Source organism: Vanellus vanellus (genome assembly GCF_965231255.1).
Source record: "Vanellus vanellus genome assembly, chromosome: 4".
Classification (NCBI taxonomy): domain Eukaryota; kingdom Metazoa; phylum Chordata; class Aves; order Charadriiformes; family Charadriidae; genus Vanellus; species Vanellus vanellus.
The window spans coordinates 31,533,115-31,551,790 of record NC_138909.1 but is presented as its reverse complement, the minus strand read 5'-3'; the positions used below and the strand labels follow the sequence as shown (position 1 = coordinate 31,551,790).

Here is an 18,676-nt window from a genome sequence, read left to right as displayed (position 1 = left end):
CAAGCACGCACCATTTTTTCACCGTACTTCTCAACCCTCTTTTTGACGCACTGAGATGGGTAGGCGCTATTTGCTGCGCCGATGGTTAACTAGAATTTAAGGCCACAGGCGTACCACCACTCTCATGACAAGTTTAAATGTTTTCACAGTGCTATAATGAGACATATTCCCTAAACAGCCAGCAAATAAACTTTTTTTTTTCCCACGGCAACCCAGCGCTTCACATGACAAAGCATCTCACCGACTTCAGTAGAAACTTTTCTTGAACAAGGTCATAACGTATTTAATGATAACGAACCAAGCGGATAAGCAGCTCTGTGGTTATCCTGTGCTACAAAAGCCTGTACGCTAGATTTGCTAATCTAGCTTTAATTCGGAAACTTGACACTCTCTGCTTTTCTCGTAACCATTTTTGTTTCTCGTTAATGCAACCAGATGGTAACTTCAGTTTGATTACAGTTCTCCCGACTTTAATGTGAACTCTTCATCTTACTCCTATCAGATGACATTTGCTTTCCTTAATGTACATAGTTTTAGAAAAATTACAGAAGTGCTATTGCTGCGTTACATGAAAAATTCCAATGTACATTTAGCTGACATAGCATCAGCTGCTGTTTAAACTGGGCTTAGCTAATGGACTTTTAATGTCAGTGGGGTTATGTGCAGTTACTGGCTATTAGCAGGAATGGGCCCTTTCTATAAAAATCACTTTTCCTCAAGTGTGTTGTTTGAACATTCCTTCCTCTGATTTAGTGACTGTCACCAAATACAAAACAAACGCAAGGACGCTGGAATCTACTGTTATCTTTAAAACCAACTTAACCTCAGCCCGGCCTCCGTGAGTGAAATATGTGTTCTGCATCGGTACTACTGGATATAAAATTTTAAAGACAAAAGACCGAGTTTCCCTTGTCTTGCTCCGGTGAGTAAATCCCAAGCAATCCGGTGAAGCTAATCGGACAGAAAGCAAAATTTGATCAAAGTACTGCCATCAATTGATTTCCCTAACAGAAAGGATCACTGCAATCAAACCAAGCACTCGTAAAATAAGCTCATCAGTAAAACGTAGCAGATGAATAGTCCACACAATATCACTTCGTCATTTTAATTCAGTTTTCTTTGCAAATGTTTCTTATAAATGCAAATTTAAGACTTTCCTCTCGAGATTACAAAATGATAGAAATGTTTACAAAGCAAGTAAGTAAATTACGACCTTTTTTTTTTTTTAAAGGAAGGTTTTATCTAATAGCTATGTTTACTACACAGAATTAATATATAGCACTTAGGAAAAAAAAAATCCATACAGAAACAGCGCAGGAGAAGCAAAGGACAAAAGCTAGGAGGAGCCGAACAATTTTGCATTTTCTAGTGCTCATGAAAGGCACATGGCACTTCTCATTCTACTGCCTAAACCAGGATAATAACTGCTTTTGTTACCAGCTACCAGACTGCATTTCTAACTCAAGCCTTCAAAGCCCATGCTTTTAGTAGTAGTCTTTAGTTAAAAAACGACTGATTGCTGAGGCAGGAAATTGCCACACATTTCTATGTAATAGATATTTATGTGGATATCTGCCTACAGTTGGTGACATTCAGCTGTCAGTGTTCTTATACGAAACAACGTGACAAAACGCAAAAGAAAAAACATCTACCTGGAAGAATCTCACCAACGCGTTTTCAAGTGAGGCACCATGTTAACCTCTCTACAGCAAAGAGCCACATCGCTACACGTAAGGGAAATGGAAAGCCAGAAAATTATTCAAATCATTGAGCTTAAAGAAAAAAAAAAAAGAAAGAAAAAAAAAAAAACACCACAAAAAACTTATCAGCAAAAAAGGCAAGATCAAGGTCCATCCATCCTAGAGTCTCACTCTACTGTGTCGACATATTTTTAACACAGAAGCAGATCAGCTTCTGATGTGTGCTGCCTTTGAAATTAATGGAGCTGCATTTGTTGGTGGTCATAACCTGGCCTTGTATAGCGTAAGTCTATCCTTGGTATAAGCACTAGGGATTTAAAAAAACAAAAGGAAATCGATAGTAAACTGACACATCCTAGTACTGACTTACTTTCTAGTTACTTAGGAACTAAGATATTCAGAACTTCCTATTTGCTACGGCACAGCTATTTTACATGAGGAAGAGAAGGAAAACCAGCACTCGCATTCTTGCCAGTGGAGATCTGCTGCATAAGAAGATCGCTGCATTTTATTTGAGCGAGAAACCGAAAAAGTTACCCTCACCTTCAGAAACTGGTGAGGAAGCAGAAGGGAAGTCCCTAAAGCTACGTTTGCAATGTCTGCATGAAAGGAATTTTTAATGGGGATGATGCCTTGCCAACAACTAGTGCAGCTTTGGGGCCAAAAAGCTTAGAGCAAGGAATACTCGTTGTTCATGAGCCAATTCAGCGAGATTTTCAGTGATCAACACTGGTATAAGGGGACATTCACCGCCTTTTAATTACAGCCCCATCCCTTAACTGGACAGACTTCTAGTTTCCATAATCAACTCTGATTTTCAGATCTGAAGGGACTGAGATTGATAGAGCAAACTTTATCTCCTCCTAGTTGAAAGCCCCGCTGAGTTTTGTCCTAATCCTAAAATAAAAGTTCGCGCAGCGGAGGTTTCTCTCGAGCCTCATCTGACTGCAGACAACCCGAAATTTCAGCCTGGCCACCTCACCGTTACCCTGTTAGCCCTGGCTATTCACCGCCAGTCACGGCCACTCAGCTTTGCTACGCGCAGAGCTGCAGAGTAACCGGGCGGACACATGGAGTTGTTGATGTCGCAGGGAAAGGCGAGAGGAATACTTCGGTGCTAACTCCGTGAGCAACTGGCAAAACTAGGAGATGCATTAATGAAAGAGAAAATTAATTCAGAGTAAGGGAGTGTGTACGTCTGTACTCTGAATTACTCCCAGTAATTACCTGCGCTACAGTCAGTGTAGGTAAATCCAACGCATATGAGAAGAGTATTAGTCTCACTTGCTGTTCTGGCTCACTTCTTACTCTTCGATTTCGGTATGACGGAACTGCAATTAACCTCATTCAGTGAGACCGTATTATTATTTTTGCTCACTATGTAAACTTTCCAGTAGAAACACATATGTTGGGACCGGATAAGACAAGCGATGTATTTAAACAATAAATACACCACATCATGAGTGCAGCAATTCATGTTCCAGCCATTATTTCCGCAAATTTATGGTTCAAAGATAGCTCTCCAAGAAGCTTTGAATTACTAGTAATCACTTTTTCAGTGCCTGATGTGAAATGCACTAAATTCAAGCAAAGAAATGCCTGGGGAACAACTATCCGCTCAAACAAGTTGCCAAAACGGCTGCGATAGAGTCAACCTCTTCTTACAGATCATTCAAGGCTTACTTGCACATTTCCTTGTATCTAGCTGATGAAATCCAAGATTTTTCAAACAATTGCATCCAACACTCGGGGGACCAAGGAAAACTTAAGCTTTTCTTTTTCTCAAAGGATACATCGTTAATCCACAGAGCTTAACATTTCAACCTCTCACTCAATACGAGACTAAGAAATAAAGCTACTTTACTCCTTGAAAATAACTAAAAAGGGATTGGCAGGAGCTACCTAACAAGAAAACGCTCAGCTGTTGCCAGGCCAGTAAAACCTATCCGAGCTCCTTAGCATTATTGTTGATAACGTTACCTCCACAAGAGAAAAAAAATAAGATGCTGAATTAATTGCCTAGGCAACCTCATAGCTTTTATGACTCGTAAGGCAACAGGGTCCTTTGGAGCATAAGTTGTTCCTTCAGATGAATGAAGTACAGTTGAATGAGATAGTCCTGAATTGTAGATTAAACCCAAATGAAACAAAACAACCCAAGGCAGCGATCCTGACTGCAGCACTGTTGTAAACGGAATCATCTGCTGGATCTGCCCTTGCTCCCTCCAAATTCGGGATAACGCTGTGGATTCCACTGGGCGAAGCAAATCCTCCCAGACCGCCTGCCACCGTAAAGTCAAAGCTTCCAGGAAGCATCCCTATTTCTGAGCTATGGCCTATGGGTTTGCCCTTCGCCTTTTATGCCTTTTCTAGATATCAGCAGATATAAAGAAACCACTAGTGACACCCAACAAATTCAACATTGGGAAAGTACTCAAGAGCCTTCCACGCAGCATTCCCTCCGTAGCATCCACCTTTGGGATTGTCAGACAAGAGGGAGGATGGACTGGAGCATCAAACACGGTCTCAGGCGCTCAGAAGCCTTGAGTTCACATTTTGGCTTCCTTACACATTTGCTCTGCACCCTTAGGCAATTCCCCTTATATCTGTCCACCAAATAGAGATAAATACAGCTGTCCTCCCTATCCAGCAAGATGGATTAAAGATTAAACAGCTAATGCAACGTGACACATAAGAACCTCCCATTGTCTCTAGCAACACAAACGTGTAGCAAAGCTATCCTAAAAATACAACTGCAGACATCCCCCATGGGAGGTATCACCAGCCGAGACGAGCACACACAGTTTCTTGTCTGCCTCTTCCCATCCTGCCTGTGTAGGACTCATAATGAAGGAAAGTGAGAATTTGGGGAGGCGCTGATGAACCACAGCATCACATACTGATACAGGGGATGCCCCTGCCTTGATGAGACTACTGCGCAGTCATGCAAGCCAGAGCAGCACTGCTTGTATGTGGGGAATAGCGAAGGTACTCACCTAAATCACCTAAAAACTCACCTAAACTCACCTAAATCCAGCATTGCCTGCTCTTCCCTGGCAGCATTAAGGGCATGTCTAGCACCACTGGGAGAATCGGGGTCTCTATGTCTATAATAGTAAAATCAGTGCTATTTGAAGAAAAAAAAATATTAAAAAAAAAAGTAAAAGAAGAGCACGAGACCTAGAAATTGCTGTAAATATATGCCTTAACCAGTGCTTAACCAGAATTGTAAGTCAAGTTTAACAGCGAGGTTTTTCACTAGGCTGGTTGAAATATATGGAAAAACGAAAACTGTTTTTGTCAGAAGACTTTACATCTTCAACTTTTTCATTTTCACTGAAAACCTAACAGATTTTCAGAGAGCATAAGTGGAAAGAGTTTGGCCGGTGAGGTAAATATTTGAAGCTTTATTGACCTTTTCACTAAAATAACTTAATCCTTTCTGTTTTTTATTGAGGTTTCTTGGTTTTTTCCAACCTCCCCCCAGCAAATAAAAAGGACTCCTCCCCTCCTCTCCCCCCCCCCCCCCAAAAAAAAAAAAAACCACAACAATTCCATGTTGATGAAAAGGACATTTTTAAATGAAAGTATTTTTGCATGAAGCTTTTATTTAGATAATAATATGCCAGGCTATAAATGGACTCCCGAAAACCCGGCATTTGATGAATTAGGAGGAAATCCCACGTTTCCTGCTTAATGGACGTGTGATTTGGGATGGAGTTATAAAAGCAAAGAGGAAGCTGTTCCAATGACGACTACCTAGGGGGAAAGCTGTACACAAGCATCTCTGAGGCTACCGAAAGCTGGGAAAACCTCTGGCAGCTCCGGCCCGCTGCTCCGACTCGCTGCGCTTTACTCGTGCGTGTTCGTACGCGCAGAGCCAGCCTTGAGGAACGCGACTGGAACGCAACTACGGTTTGGGGCTTTCTTTTACCTTCTCTGGCTGGCGTGCACGCCCACAGCTTACAGTCGGTTTTATGCCACATCCTTACCCGAGAAAGACAAATCTAAACACAAAACCCACAAGCAACGCTCTGCTAAACGTTTAAGCAGACCTACCACAAAAACGATGACAACACTAAATAAATCCTCTCCCCATCACACTGCTGAGTACTGGGTCAGAGTATCTGCAGACGATCCCACTAAATTGAACACAGGGAAACAACGTACATGCAAAATTAAGGGGAATTTTGTTGTTCCTGTTTGTTCGGCGTTAGCTTCTTTATAACCATTTCCCTTTTGAGGATAATTTCAAATGCTTGCTTACAAACGATGCAAATTAAGTCCGTCTTTGGATACAGTTTGCCTCCCAGAAGACTTAATAACATTTCTTTCAGATCGCCTCTTGGATAACGTTGTGATGGAAAGCTCCAGGGGCGCCTGCTCCTGAGACTGGACTCTACCGAGCACACGCAATAAATCACTTAAAACACCACCGTCCCTCCAGTCCTTGGAAGCAGTTAGCACTGAACTGTGCCTCCGCACAACATTACTCTGCCGCTGTGTTGACGGAGGTCGTAGCCAACTGGAAAACCGCTGCTCGTCTCTTATTCCTCGCATTTAATCCTCGACTTAAAAGCTTGCGCTGGTTTATACCTCCAAGTCATACGTGAAAGCAAAGACGGCTAATGAAAATGACAGGCGATGTAATTACTGCTTTATTGGCACTGATGCCACGATCGCTGCCTGCTAAACTTGAATGCCTCCACTGGGTGGCTAACAAGATGTGCACTTCACGAACCAGCACAACCCTCTCCCCACTCGAAAGGGAGGAAAGAGGGAAGAGGAAAGGGAATGCCTTTTTTCCCCCCTATGGTGACATATATATAGTTTCACGAAACATACTGCACAGGCAGAGCACCCACAATTAAATTAACCTTTATTTCAAAGATAGCCTCCAGTGACACATTATCAACGACAAACCAATGGTCTGAACTCACGTTGAGTCAAATCCTCTTTGTCTAAACTGCAGCAAACTGTCCACCGCTTTGAGCAATGCAAATTCACCGAGGAATTCCCCTTTGTGATAGCAATTAAAACATATTTTTCTGATAAGCTGCAAAAGCAACTTTGGTGCCTTTTTCCAGAAACAGTAACCAGAACCGATTCCTCAAAAGTCCCACGATTTAAAACCCAGAAAAACCACCAGAAAGCAACATGCTATAAAACGGGTTACTCCAAACAAGATTACTTAGCTGGTAGCCCAAAATAAGCAGAGCTTCACTTTTGAAAGTACAGCTCTCCTTAGTATTTTACATATACACAAAACTGGTCTATACTGTAAAGAAACACTCAAATATTGTCCTAGACAGCCTGGGCCCCTCTCACCTTCCACAGCAACCGAGATTGCTCTGTATCGGTCAACTGAACTGGACAGACGTGCCTCAAAACATCACTCTTCAACTTGAACAGAAAAAGGCAAGATATTTACTTGAAAACGTCTAATAAATATAATCCACATTTTCTCCTCTCTTGCTGCACAGACCAGCTATGGAACTGATTTGCCCGGCCCTGGCATAGAGTTGTATTCCTGTTTTTGGAAAATTAAATTAGGAAAATCTTTTTAATATGGTTAATGCTGTTTCCTGTTTCTGAGTTTGGATGTCGCACACAAACCTATTCCCAAAATATAGCGAATAACCAGGGGCTTGAGGCCATTACCGATGAAAAAAAAAAAGAAAAAAAAAAGTTGTGTGATGAATGATCCACATAAAATTATTAAATATAAATATGCACAATGATTGTGGAAATGTTTAGATAAACTCAGGGATTCCTACTGTACAGAGGAATAAATGACACTGACAGTAATGCTGAAAAGCCATCAGAAGGGGGCTGTATTTGATGTATATACTTTTTTTCCTAACTGTTGCAACCGGCTGCTTAGAGACTGGAGCCAGAGGAAGAGGAGCCCAGATTGTGGCTCCCGTGTTCCCGGGGTGGAATTCCTCCTCCACAGACAGATCCCTCCGCTTCATTTTAATCCTGCTTAAATTGCACCTCAGTCAGCAAAGGAAACCCGGTGGCTGCTTTGCTTTCAGTGAAGCCAACTGAATACTAAAACACTACTCAGGGGCAGTATGGGCTACCACATCCAGCCCAAACTCATCAGCCCCACTGAAATCTGCCAGAGCACATCGCTTTAAAACAAATAAATGTTCCAAGTGGGTTTATCCATTCACAACAAAATACTACTCAGCCCTGGCTTTGCTAATACAAATACGATTACACCCACAGGATCAAATACAAGCAGTCCACTGATGCATCAGGATAATTAAGTCCTTCCCCCACCCCAACTTTTTTCAGTAAGATGTGTTTAGGTATTTAATTAAGAAGTGCATCTCCAAAAGGTTAGTACATTCACATGTTTTATTTCCCTTTTTCCGCACCAAGCATTTCCAAACTGCTGCTGTTGCTAACACAGACTATGCTGGGGCAAGACAAATATCTGCACATATGGCTCTTTTACAGTTTTCTTTTAAAATTATCACTTTGATTTAATTAGATTTGGGGGGTTAAGCACAAAAAAAAAAAAACGCACTCTTTTGTTGTAAAGGAACACTGAAACAAAAACTCATTAATATGCAGTCCCTTTAGCTTTTCTATCCATCTCTTATGGCATCGTTATTAGCCCATAAAGGTATCTGAACCGTGCTTGTCACTACAGATAGACAGCGCGACCCTCCCTCTTGTCCCACCTACCCCCCAAAAAGGTGGGGACCACAGGGTAAGTTCTTCAAACACATTTAATGCCTTAAGATTGGGGGGGGGGGGGGGGGGAAGTAGGGAAGTGCAACAGCTGAAACTCAGTCTCTGCTGATCAAAAAGCCGAAGGAAAAGTTGCTCTTATGGGAGATGGCACTGAAATGCCGGGCAGGGGCAGGTGCTCCGGTCCAGGGGTGGTTGCTCTTTCTCTCACAGTTTGGGACATTTGAATTCTCATTCTGATGTAGTTTATCAGAAAGGTATAATGAATGAGGTGGACAGAGCTGATTCTGCCTTGATAATCGCTCTGGCCCCATTCACCCCACTTGGAGAATTAAGGGCTGTCTCTATCATTGTGGCCATTTCCTGTTCTCTCCTGATAACAGTGGCAAAATACTTAGACAGCTTCAGATAAGAAGATAAGAAATGCTAATAAAACAAAAAGTGTGTTTAGCTCTGCTGAGAAGCTCACAGGAGGATGCTGAGATGCAGTGATATGAATCTCTCTGCCAAGGGAGTGTGGGGGTCGGTCCGCCAACTACTCAGTTAATAAATTTCTTTTCCACAAGGCAATGGGAAAGGAAGGCACGAAAGCAGAAGCCCCAGCAATGCTCACAGCCTCCTTAGCCTGCTTCAAAAGATAAAGACCGTTGGGGAATGAAGAAGAAAAGCAAAACAAGCAATAATACTAGCAGCAAGTACTGGAAAAAACGTACTCGCCCTCTTTCCCTTCCCCTCCTCCCCCTTCTAAATCCTAACTATGTGGTATGAAGACACCACTTTAAGTTTTTTCTCCTTTTCTAGATATCACAAAGGAAGATTGAATTTTTTTGCACACTTAAAACCAAGTCAGCTAGCTCCAGACCCACTGAAAATCGGAAGACCGAGACCAGTTTGGAGTGTAATTTCCACGTGGCCTACTTCTATAGCTCCCAAAGGAACACAACCGAAAAGACTTAGAGAGGTGTTTCCATTTCGAAGGAGACAGACTGAATGGAGGATGACTTTGGAAAAAGAGGCTAGGTAAGAATCATTTCAATGTTCATGTATTTTTGGAAACGTATAAATAAAACAGAGGGGAAAACTTTGCCCAGTGCTATACAATGAGAAAACTTCCTGAAGAGGGCATAGTTAAACTGTTGATTCATTGCCTCGCTGAAGCACCACATACACATACGCGAAGATCCCCGCCGCAAACACCAATCACAAAATCCCTCAGCTCTGGGAAAGATGCCAAAACCAGGTCTGAACCCAAATTCTGCGCCTGGTCCTCGCAAATGGGAAATAAAAATAAAAGCAGACATGGAAAAAAGAAGTCTGAGATGAACGACTATATCCCAACCACATCCCCTGGATTTTCCACTCTGTTCTGAAAGTTTATCACACGCCACGCAACGGGCAGCGTTGCTGAAGAGCTCTCTGTCCCTTTGTGGGTAGGTGAGCACACCTGTGCTGTGACAGGTCCCACAGGCGTGCCACCCTTCGCAGCACAGGCACAGGGCTCTTGACATTTCTGTCCCGCAGCGTTGTGTCACAGAGGGTACGTGTGGAAAGGAGAAACCATCTGAGAGCGTGGGGTATGCCCTGTGGCACCAAGATGTGTGCTCAGAAACAGTGGAAGGCAGGGGGTCCTCTCTTCCCCGCTCAGCCCATCTGTCATGTGAATTACCCGCATCCTGCCGGCAGAGTGGGCAGACTCCTTTCTGCTCTGGGTCCAACTATCTGAGAGGATCTTTCCTCTTCAACCCCCCCCCCCCCATCTACGCGGAAGGATATATACCCATTGATATCTAGGTCTACATGCACATAGTACTATTAAAACCTCTAAATACATAACATCAAACCTGTCTTATCTCGAACATGAAACCAACCAGTGAAAGGAAACGCTGGTACGCAAGACACAGAAGAAACGTGACATGATGCATAAGGGATTTTTGTACTCTTGTTTTCTGCTACCTCCTTTTCATGACCAGGTTTCTGATCTTCCTGCGAGATAAACGCCTGCTATGGGCCAGGGAATGTGACTCTGAGGAGGGAGCAAGTATCAGCGGGAAATGGATTAGCACCGTTACATGTACAGACATGACGAACAGTGCGCCCAGCCCACCGGTAGCGAGCCCACAGCTCCCGAAAGCCTGTCAGGGGCACCGGGAGTCAGAGCAATCAGCACCGCTTCTCCGGTCAGAAAGGCCATAGAGGAGTGCGCTCTGTAACGGCTGAGTGAGAGCACAGGGTCGGGTCTGTGCAGTCGTCTCAAGTGCCTCTCCACAGAGATGATGGGGGGGGAAACCAAGCATTCTTCCACTTGCATTACTCTAACAAGTCCAAATCAAAGCTTTGGTGCATATTATTGCTTCTTGGTGGCATACATGGGAGGGGAGGGGGGGAAGAAAAAACAAACTACAAAATCAAAATACAAGCCAGCTTCTAAAATTCCTTTTCTCTCGCTAACCGTATAACCAGGATTTCCAAGTACTTTAACGAACCCGCACATCCATGCTATGCATAGCTCTGCCCACATGCAAAAGCAACCTCTCTCTCTCCAGTGCTGAGGAGGTTGCAGAAAAGTATTTCCCAGCAAGAGCCACCCATTTCCACTTTAGGTCTAACTCCTGGGAAGAAAGGAGCAAAGCACCGAGAAAGTTTACCCGGCATCAGCTCGCAGAAGAAAAAGCCTCCTGCTGTGGCTGCCCGCCGGGTGGGTGACACATTGAGCCAGGGCTCTTTGTGATGCTCTCAAGACATCGCTAAACACGCATTGAGAAGCAAGACATTTTCACTCGGAAAGGGGAATTCATACGCGGGCTACAGGGAAAACAGACCTAGATGTACTCCAGAACCCCCGACAAGGGAGGGGGAGGAAGAAAAAAAGCGTAAACACAGAAACACGGTAACTCCCTTTGGGTCTATCATGTTTTAGGCACGAAGAGGAAGGGAGGAGGAATGGGGGGGGACACGACTCACGAACGCCCATCGCCCGCAGAGCCCCGGGGCACTGCTGTGCCGCTGCAGAGGGACACCCGCCCCGCACCTGCCTTTCCCACGCACCCCGCCCGCCCTCCGGGGCGGCCCGGCGCCGCTCCCCCGCCGGCCGGAGCGCTGCCGGCGCGGCTCCCGCAGCCAAAACTCGTCGTGTGCGTGCGTGCGTGTGTGTGTGTGTGTGTGTGTCCCTTCAGCCTCGGTGGCCCGCTTGAGGACGGAGTGCAGGGAAACGCCTTGTCCCGACCGGGCTCAGCAACGACCGAGCCGAGGCGGCGGGGGCGACGGGAGCCCCCGGACCCCGGTGGGTAGCGGGCATGCGGGGGAATGCGCTGCTTGCACATAAACACGCAGGGAAAAAAAAATAAAATAAGATAAAAATAAATGGAAACTCGGCATAAATTCGCGCTTTCAGCCCGCACCGGGAGGACGCCCCGGCCCCTCTCCATCCATCCATCCATCCATCCATCCATCCATCCCCCGCCCCCCCCCGCCTTACCTTGCGCGGCAGAGCCGGGGCGGCTGGCCCCCAGGACGGCCAGGGCGGGGAGCACCACGGTCTGCAGCAGGTATCCCAGTCCCAGCCCGCAGCGGGCCGCCGTCCCCTCCAGCCCCTTCCCCATGGCCGGGGCGAGGGGAGCGAAGAATTCGCGCAGAGCCGCGGAGCTTGGCTGTGCCGCCTCTGCCGCCGCCGGCCGCCGGCCCCCGTCCCAGCGCCGGGCGCGGAGCGGCGCGGAGCCCCCGCGAGGGGCTCAGGCAGCGCGGGGGGCAGCGGGGCGAGGGGCGCCGCTGGTGGCGGGGGGGCAGAGGCGCTGCATGGCCCCGCGGAGGGGCGCGGAGCGGCGCGGAGCCCGGCGGAGCGCTGCCTTCTTCCCGCGGGCGGCTCGGCTCGGCGCGGCGCGGCTGCCTCCACCCCGGGGGTGGGCGGGGGCCGGGGCCGGGGCTGGGGAGAGGGGGCTGCGCCGGCCGCCTGCGATAAAATGCGAGCCGGAGCGAGGAGCGGACCCAGAGGGAAGGGGGCGGGGGAGGCTGGGAGCCACCCGCCGCAGAACCGGCCCCCTTTCGCCTTCCCCCGCCCGCGCCCCCTGCGCGCACACCCGCGGGCACACTCGCACGCAGATGCTAGTGCACACGCACACACTCACTCACACGCACATATATACACATACACACGCTCCCCCACCCGCGCCGTGCAGCCGGGAGAAGCTCCGGGAAGCGGGGGCTGCGCTGGCCGGACCCCGCTGTACCCGTGGCTCTCTCGTCCCCTGTGAGCCCGACACCCCCGCACACCTGCGGGGCTCTGGAGGGTCAGGACCGTCCCTAATTAGGGAGTCACAAAATGCAGGGTGGAGGAGCCCCGTGCCGGCCGGGGGGCATCAATCTGCTCCCACAAGCAGCAGGGTGGGGGGCAAGGGGAGAGGCAGCGTCAGGAGGGCTGTCAGAGAATCCCCCCCCCATCCCTGGGGACCCTCTCCCCATTTGCCTCCTAGGGTTTCTCTCTTAAGGCTGGGATCGCTCTCTGCCAGACCTCACCCTCCCACCCTCCTTACACCCCCAAAAAGCTCTGCCCTGGCCTCTGCCTTTGCCACGCACCCACCGAATCTCACTCAGCACGATGGCAGTGCCCACATCTCAGGTTCACTGATCAACCAGAGCTCACTCGGGTTTTACTGTTGCTTTCTGGGGCTTGTTTTGGTTTTTGTTGTGTTGTTTGGTTTTTTGTTTGTTTGTGGTTTGTTTTTTTTTTTTTTTTTGGGGGGGGGGGTGGTGGTGTTTGTTGTTTTTTTAAGTTACCTTTCCCTTTGCAGAGCCCAGGCAGGCTGTCCCTGCTGTCCCCAGCGGTGACCAGACCGACCCAGTTACTCACACACCAGGCTTTGCCAATGCCAGGGGGCTGCAGCCCCACACCATGGTACTCCAGGGAGCATTGCCTTCTCCAGCCCAGAAGCTCCCCCAAAGCAGGGCTGCGTGCAAGGCAAGGAATGCTATTTTCCTCCAAGGCACAGCTGGGATCTTCCCAGACATGCTGGCTTTGCCTTCCACCCCAGCAGGAAAACAGTAGCAGCGTTGCTGATGCTGCAGGAGGCTTTCCCCAGGGGCCGCGGGAGCTGCCTGCCCCGAGGGAGGCTGTGTCCCCCCTGACTTTAATGCCCTTTTCCCAGGGAATTACCCAGACCATGGGTTTGGGGGGGGGCAGTGGAGGGGTTTCTCCTCCACAGCAGCTGACACAAAGCTGCAGTGTGACAGGAAAGCAAAGTTTCTTTTTTTTTCTTTTTTCTTTTTTTTTTTTTTTTGTACAGGCACATAGCAAGAAAAAGGGGCAGATTTTGCTCTGGGCGGTGCATCTGGGTACACCTGGAAGGTGCCCAGGGAAGGGTGTGTTTCAAGCCCAACAGGCTGGTTTTACCCAGTAACTCTAAGCGGTTCCCTCCAACTAGAGCACTCCAGCTCTCCACCTCCTAGCTGTAATACATCTTTTAAGGGGGCAAGTCCCATTCGCTTCAAATACTGCAGCATAGTTCAGAAAACATTAAGGCTCCACCATAACCCATGAGTTAAGTCCTGAGGCTGGCTAAGTGGTGGATAGGAAACTCTCAACTTGCAGCCACGTTCAGAGGACAACGTGGCTCCCGAACGAGAGCGTTTTTGATCGCATGCGCTCCCCACATCGGTCCCTGACCTCACGCTCCCTAGCCTTATGTCTCAGGTTGGTAGTCAGCAGAGTCAGCATCCCCACGTATGATGTTGGTTTGCCAGTTTTGCCATAACTCTGCAAGTTGGGAGCATCTCTCATTTTTTGGGGGGTATTTCCCGTTTCCCCTGCGCTAGGGGAAACCTTGCAGAGGCAAGAAAAGAGACCCCTGAAAGATGTCACAGGTGGAAGATGTATTTGTTGCAGCGCCAGCTGACGGGCACATCTACTGCCATGAGGGATGGGGGAGGAAGGACTTGCTTCTCCATTAAATGGAGTTAATTTATTTTTGATGTTTTGGGGCTTCCCAGGAGTAATACCAATAGTTCCAGGCTTAGTTTCTAGTTAGTAGCTCAGTGACCTCATTAAATAGGTCCATCCCAATTTCAAGACGATGTCCCTGCAGCCCTGCCCGGGGATCCCTGGTGGCTGCCAACTCGTCAGCCTCTCTGCCCCGGAGTAGGTGCACGGGGGAGCATTGTTGCTTGACAGCCGTGACAGAAGTGACGGTATGGGGACCGCACGCTCTCGACTTGGGGAGAAAGCAAGTCTTTTCCCAATACCCAAGGTGTGGCGGACAACAGAGGAACACGGCTACTGCAGCCTGAGGTGTTCCGTAATCACTTTTCTACTGGAAGTAAGTATACCTTGACCGGGATAAGATGGTTCAAGCAACAGCACGAAATAGCTAAATAGGCGTCTTCTCTGGAAAATGTGCTTTCAAATCCTTCTATGCTCCATTATGCGTGACAGAGGGCATCCAAGGGTGCTCCATGTGCCTACATCACAGAGCCTGCTCAGAGGTCCTCCCTGCATTGACAAATGGCACTTATGTCTGGGCCATCCCTAAAGCCACCATGCTGGACTTTGCCCATTCGCCAGTCGTTCCCAAAGGCTCTTTACCTTTCTGCCTCTGAGATAAACAGATATTAGCCCAGCTTAATAAATTTCAGATTTGACATAGGAGTTAAAGGACTGAGATAATTCAGGGATTTGGGATTAGAAAGTGCAAATTGCCTGGGTTTATTCCAAAAGTGGTTGTTGTTTTTTTTTTCCCTGATAGAACCTGGCTGGGGAGGTGTTTTCCCGGCTGTTTGAAAAATTAGTGAATAAAAGTACATGTAATGGAAGTTTATCTTTTTGTCACCTTTAATGCCCTTAAAAGTCACTGCATAGCCTTCATAAACTCATCTGAAGCAAATATTAATCTCCAGTTGTCGTACTTAGACAAAAATATCAAGTGTCAAGCAGTTTGCGTTGCAAAGTGGACTTAGCAGCCTAACAGGTGTTACTCCAGCTAGTTTTCCAGGTAAATTCAAGAAATTGCAACTCCAAATTAGATGCCCACAGTAGGGGACTGCAAAATCTAGGGTACCATTTAAATTGTTGCAGTGTAACTTGCGTGCTGAAGGATGTTTTCATTTGTTTTTCCAAAAGAGCTTTTTAAAGGAGTTAGGCTCTAAATCAATACTTTAAGTTTTTCACCCCTGCTGTCAACTCAGGAATTTCAAGCTCTTGACAAGCAGTTTTTGAAAGCACAGAGCTGGTGAATTTGACTTCAGTGTATTTTATTGCCCAAGCATCGGGAGTTGCAAAACAATTAATTAGAAGGCATATTGGATTTGAAAAGTCCTATCAGCTTTCATAATTAATATTATGAATGGTAGTATAGGTAGCAGGTTTTGCTCTAGATGTTTCCTTAAGATCCTCTACATCTAAACTATTTATACAAACCTTAATCTAATTACAGAACTCAAGGGAAATCTGTATTTTCTTTTGTTATGGTGGCACAGCTCAGGACCACATTGCAGCAGGCACCGTACGAAAACAAAGAGCCCCCATCCCCATTGCAGAGAGTTGAGAAATTTGATTAATGACTTTGGAGCAGAGGTACTAAGGTCCCCTGTGTTACGCGGGACTTGAGCAATGCTGGTCTGAACAAGGAGAGGAATCTTTTCTGTGCTCTGATAATTACGAGTAAGATTCGGTAACCCATCCTCGCAGCCGGCGTTGCATTCCTGGGCAGATACTGTCACCTCTGGGCAACCGGCCTGAGGACTCATTTGCTACACAAACATTAATAAGGGATACAGATCCAGGCTCCACATCAGGTGGTTGTGTTTGACGGTCAAAACACTCTCAGCTACCGTGACGCACCTAAAGTATTCACTTTACTTCACTACCTTGAAGTATTTGAGCGAGGGCTATATTTTGCAAGCTTCTCTGCTAGCGGTTTGCAGTGCCGGGTAGCATGTGGCATGCGTGCCATGAAAGGTATATCACACACCTGCTTTTGGCTGTGCCATTCCCCCAGGCTCTGCCATGCTGCTCCTTTTTTTTTTACGGCGGAGCACAGCACAACCCAATCCAAAAAGCAGGTGTGTGACAAGCTTCTCACTTCACTGACATGCAGACCACAAGCTATCAAGTACTGCAGTTTTCTCTCAGTTTAGATAGGCAATTACTTCCTCTGCGGTTGCCTTCTGTGATACTGCGGATCGGCAAACGAAACTGCCTTTCTGATATCTTACATTTCAAGAGCAACACAACCTCATTCCCAGTAAAAACTTCTGAGTGGTTTTTTTTTTTTCACGCTGGGAGCGACTGTAGTGGAATTGTGGTTTGAGGGAAATTTCTTTCATAGCTAATGCAATCTAATAGAACAACTGATTGTGTTTCAGCTTCCAAAATCACTACTTTTTTTGCTTATTTATGGAACCAGATCTTCCAAAGTTCATCCATACTCATGCGCTATACTAGCACGCTAAATTTTTGGTCTCAACATTATATTAGAAAGATCATGGGCCAACATATATGTTACTACCCACAGAAACAGTTTAAATAGCATTTCACCTCATCACCATCACTCTGCAACTGTGCTGAATCACCTGGGAGGCCATACGATCTCCTGCTCCTGATGCCTTTTTAGGTGCACACACTCCTGTTTGATTAATAAATGTATGGCAACTAAGCAATTTTGTTGTCCTCACTGTTCTTTTGAACAGTTTGGCTTTTCATAATGTCTGAAGAGGATGTTCTTGAACTAAAGGACCATTTCAAGTGGTCCAACTAAAGGTAGTGCCAAATATCATTCCTGCATTCATGCTGGATACTGTGCATATGTATCATCCTGTTGTATCCTACTGTGCGTAACATCCTGTTGTAACTTGTTCAAGAGGATGCTGCTGGAACTGGGGACTCATGTGCCTAGGGAATAAAATTAAAAACTTCAAAGGTGTTTTAAGTCTCACTTTCAGTAGTCAGGGGCATCATATTCTTGAATGGCAATGGGACTTGGGCTCCTTGCCCGTTTTTGAAATCTGTGTCCTCCAGCTACAGCCAAATAATGCATCCAAAGAGCTTTCTCTTTCATGTGAATTATCTGTAAACAGATGACAGATTTCTTATTTATTTATTCTCTCTTCACATTTGTTTGGTGAATATTTTCTCCGAACAGCTCCTGAGCTGTAGCTCATTCATGCACAATTCATCAGGAGCATTTGAAGTTCAGTATGCAAACTATTTTCCTTATTCCTGTTGCATGATACGGTATCAAAACATTTCCCATCTACAAATATTCGGTAACAAAAAAAAAAAAAAAAAAAATCGGTCATTTTAGTCGCTGTATTCATTTGCCAGGAAATTCCCCGAAAAAAAAAAAAAAAAATACAAAAGGTGAGACCTACTGTCGGATTTCTTTTCGGCGGGGACGGAGGGCAGCGCTGCCCCCGCCGCTCCGGCGGCGGCCGGGCGATGGCGGCGCCTCCCGGCAGAGGGAGGTGTGATACACCGGCTCCGCCACCGGCTCCTCCGGCAGACGAACCACCGGCGCTTTAGGGAACATGTCAGAGTCCCGTGGCTTCTCATTATTTGAGCATTTTACCTGGGAACACGCCTCTCTCAGGGCCGGCCCTGGTAACTCCATCATCCTTCAGCAGATTTGCTGGGGCTCCGGCGTGAGCCGAGCGAAGGGAGGTGAATAACTTGTGAAATAGCTCAGTCTGTTGCACGACACAGTTATATTCCTCTCTCGCTCTCCACTCACTTTTAATTTTTGTAGCACTGTACTGACAGATCTATCTTTGAGTTAAATATTACTGTGACTGACGGCTGTCAGTCTCTACCCCGGGATTATCCCCATCAGTTTCCACTAAAGTGTTTGTTTTGGTTTGTTTTTTTTTTTTTTTTTTTTTTATTTACCGAGTACAAATTTCTGATTGTCCAGTTCAGGGTGGGCTTCCTCCCAATTTCTTTACTGGTGTCACAAGAATCCTCTCTCCGACACCTCAGTATTACTACACTGCCCACCTCTGCCTTCGTGTTTTCTAAAGGCAAAACTGCACTTTGGGATCTTTGTTTCAAACTCTCCCTGTAGGTGTGCGTGCTGGGTTGCTCTTACTCCATGTGTTACTTTATGGATGCTCTTGCCTGATACACTTTGCATAAAGTGACATTAGAAATGATTATAATTACGATATTTATTAAACCACTGCTTAAGGTAGGAAACTGTTAGCACACAGAAAGAAATACAAAGGAAGAATAAGGAAACTTTCTGGTAGAAAATGTTTAAGAAAATGCAGGTTCTATGAAGAAACGCATTGTC

At 46.5% G+C, this 18,676-nt stretch overlaps 1 protein-coding gene across 2 annotated transcripts in view; it reads right to left on the bottom strand.

Annotated features, from left to right (window-relative positions):
- The window catches only part of UNC5C (unc-5 netrin receptor C), a gene marked incomplete at both ends in the record, with an annotated part of 259,193 nt that extends 247,189 nt beyond the window's left edge, over nt 1-12,004 (bottom strand). For both annotated transcript variants that reach the window (XM_082482034.1, XM_082482035.1), the window contains one exon: nt 11,881-12,004. In XM_082482034.1, the coding sequence (XP_082338160.1) occupies nt 11,881-12,004 (124 nt within the window). The remainder of the gene's footprint in view (nt 1-11,880) is intronic.
- Nucleotides 12,005-18,676: the final 6,672 nt, after the last annotated feature.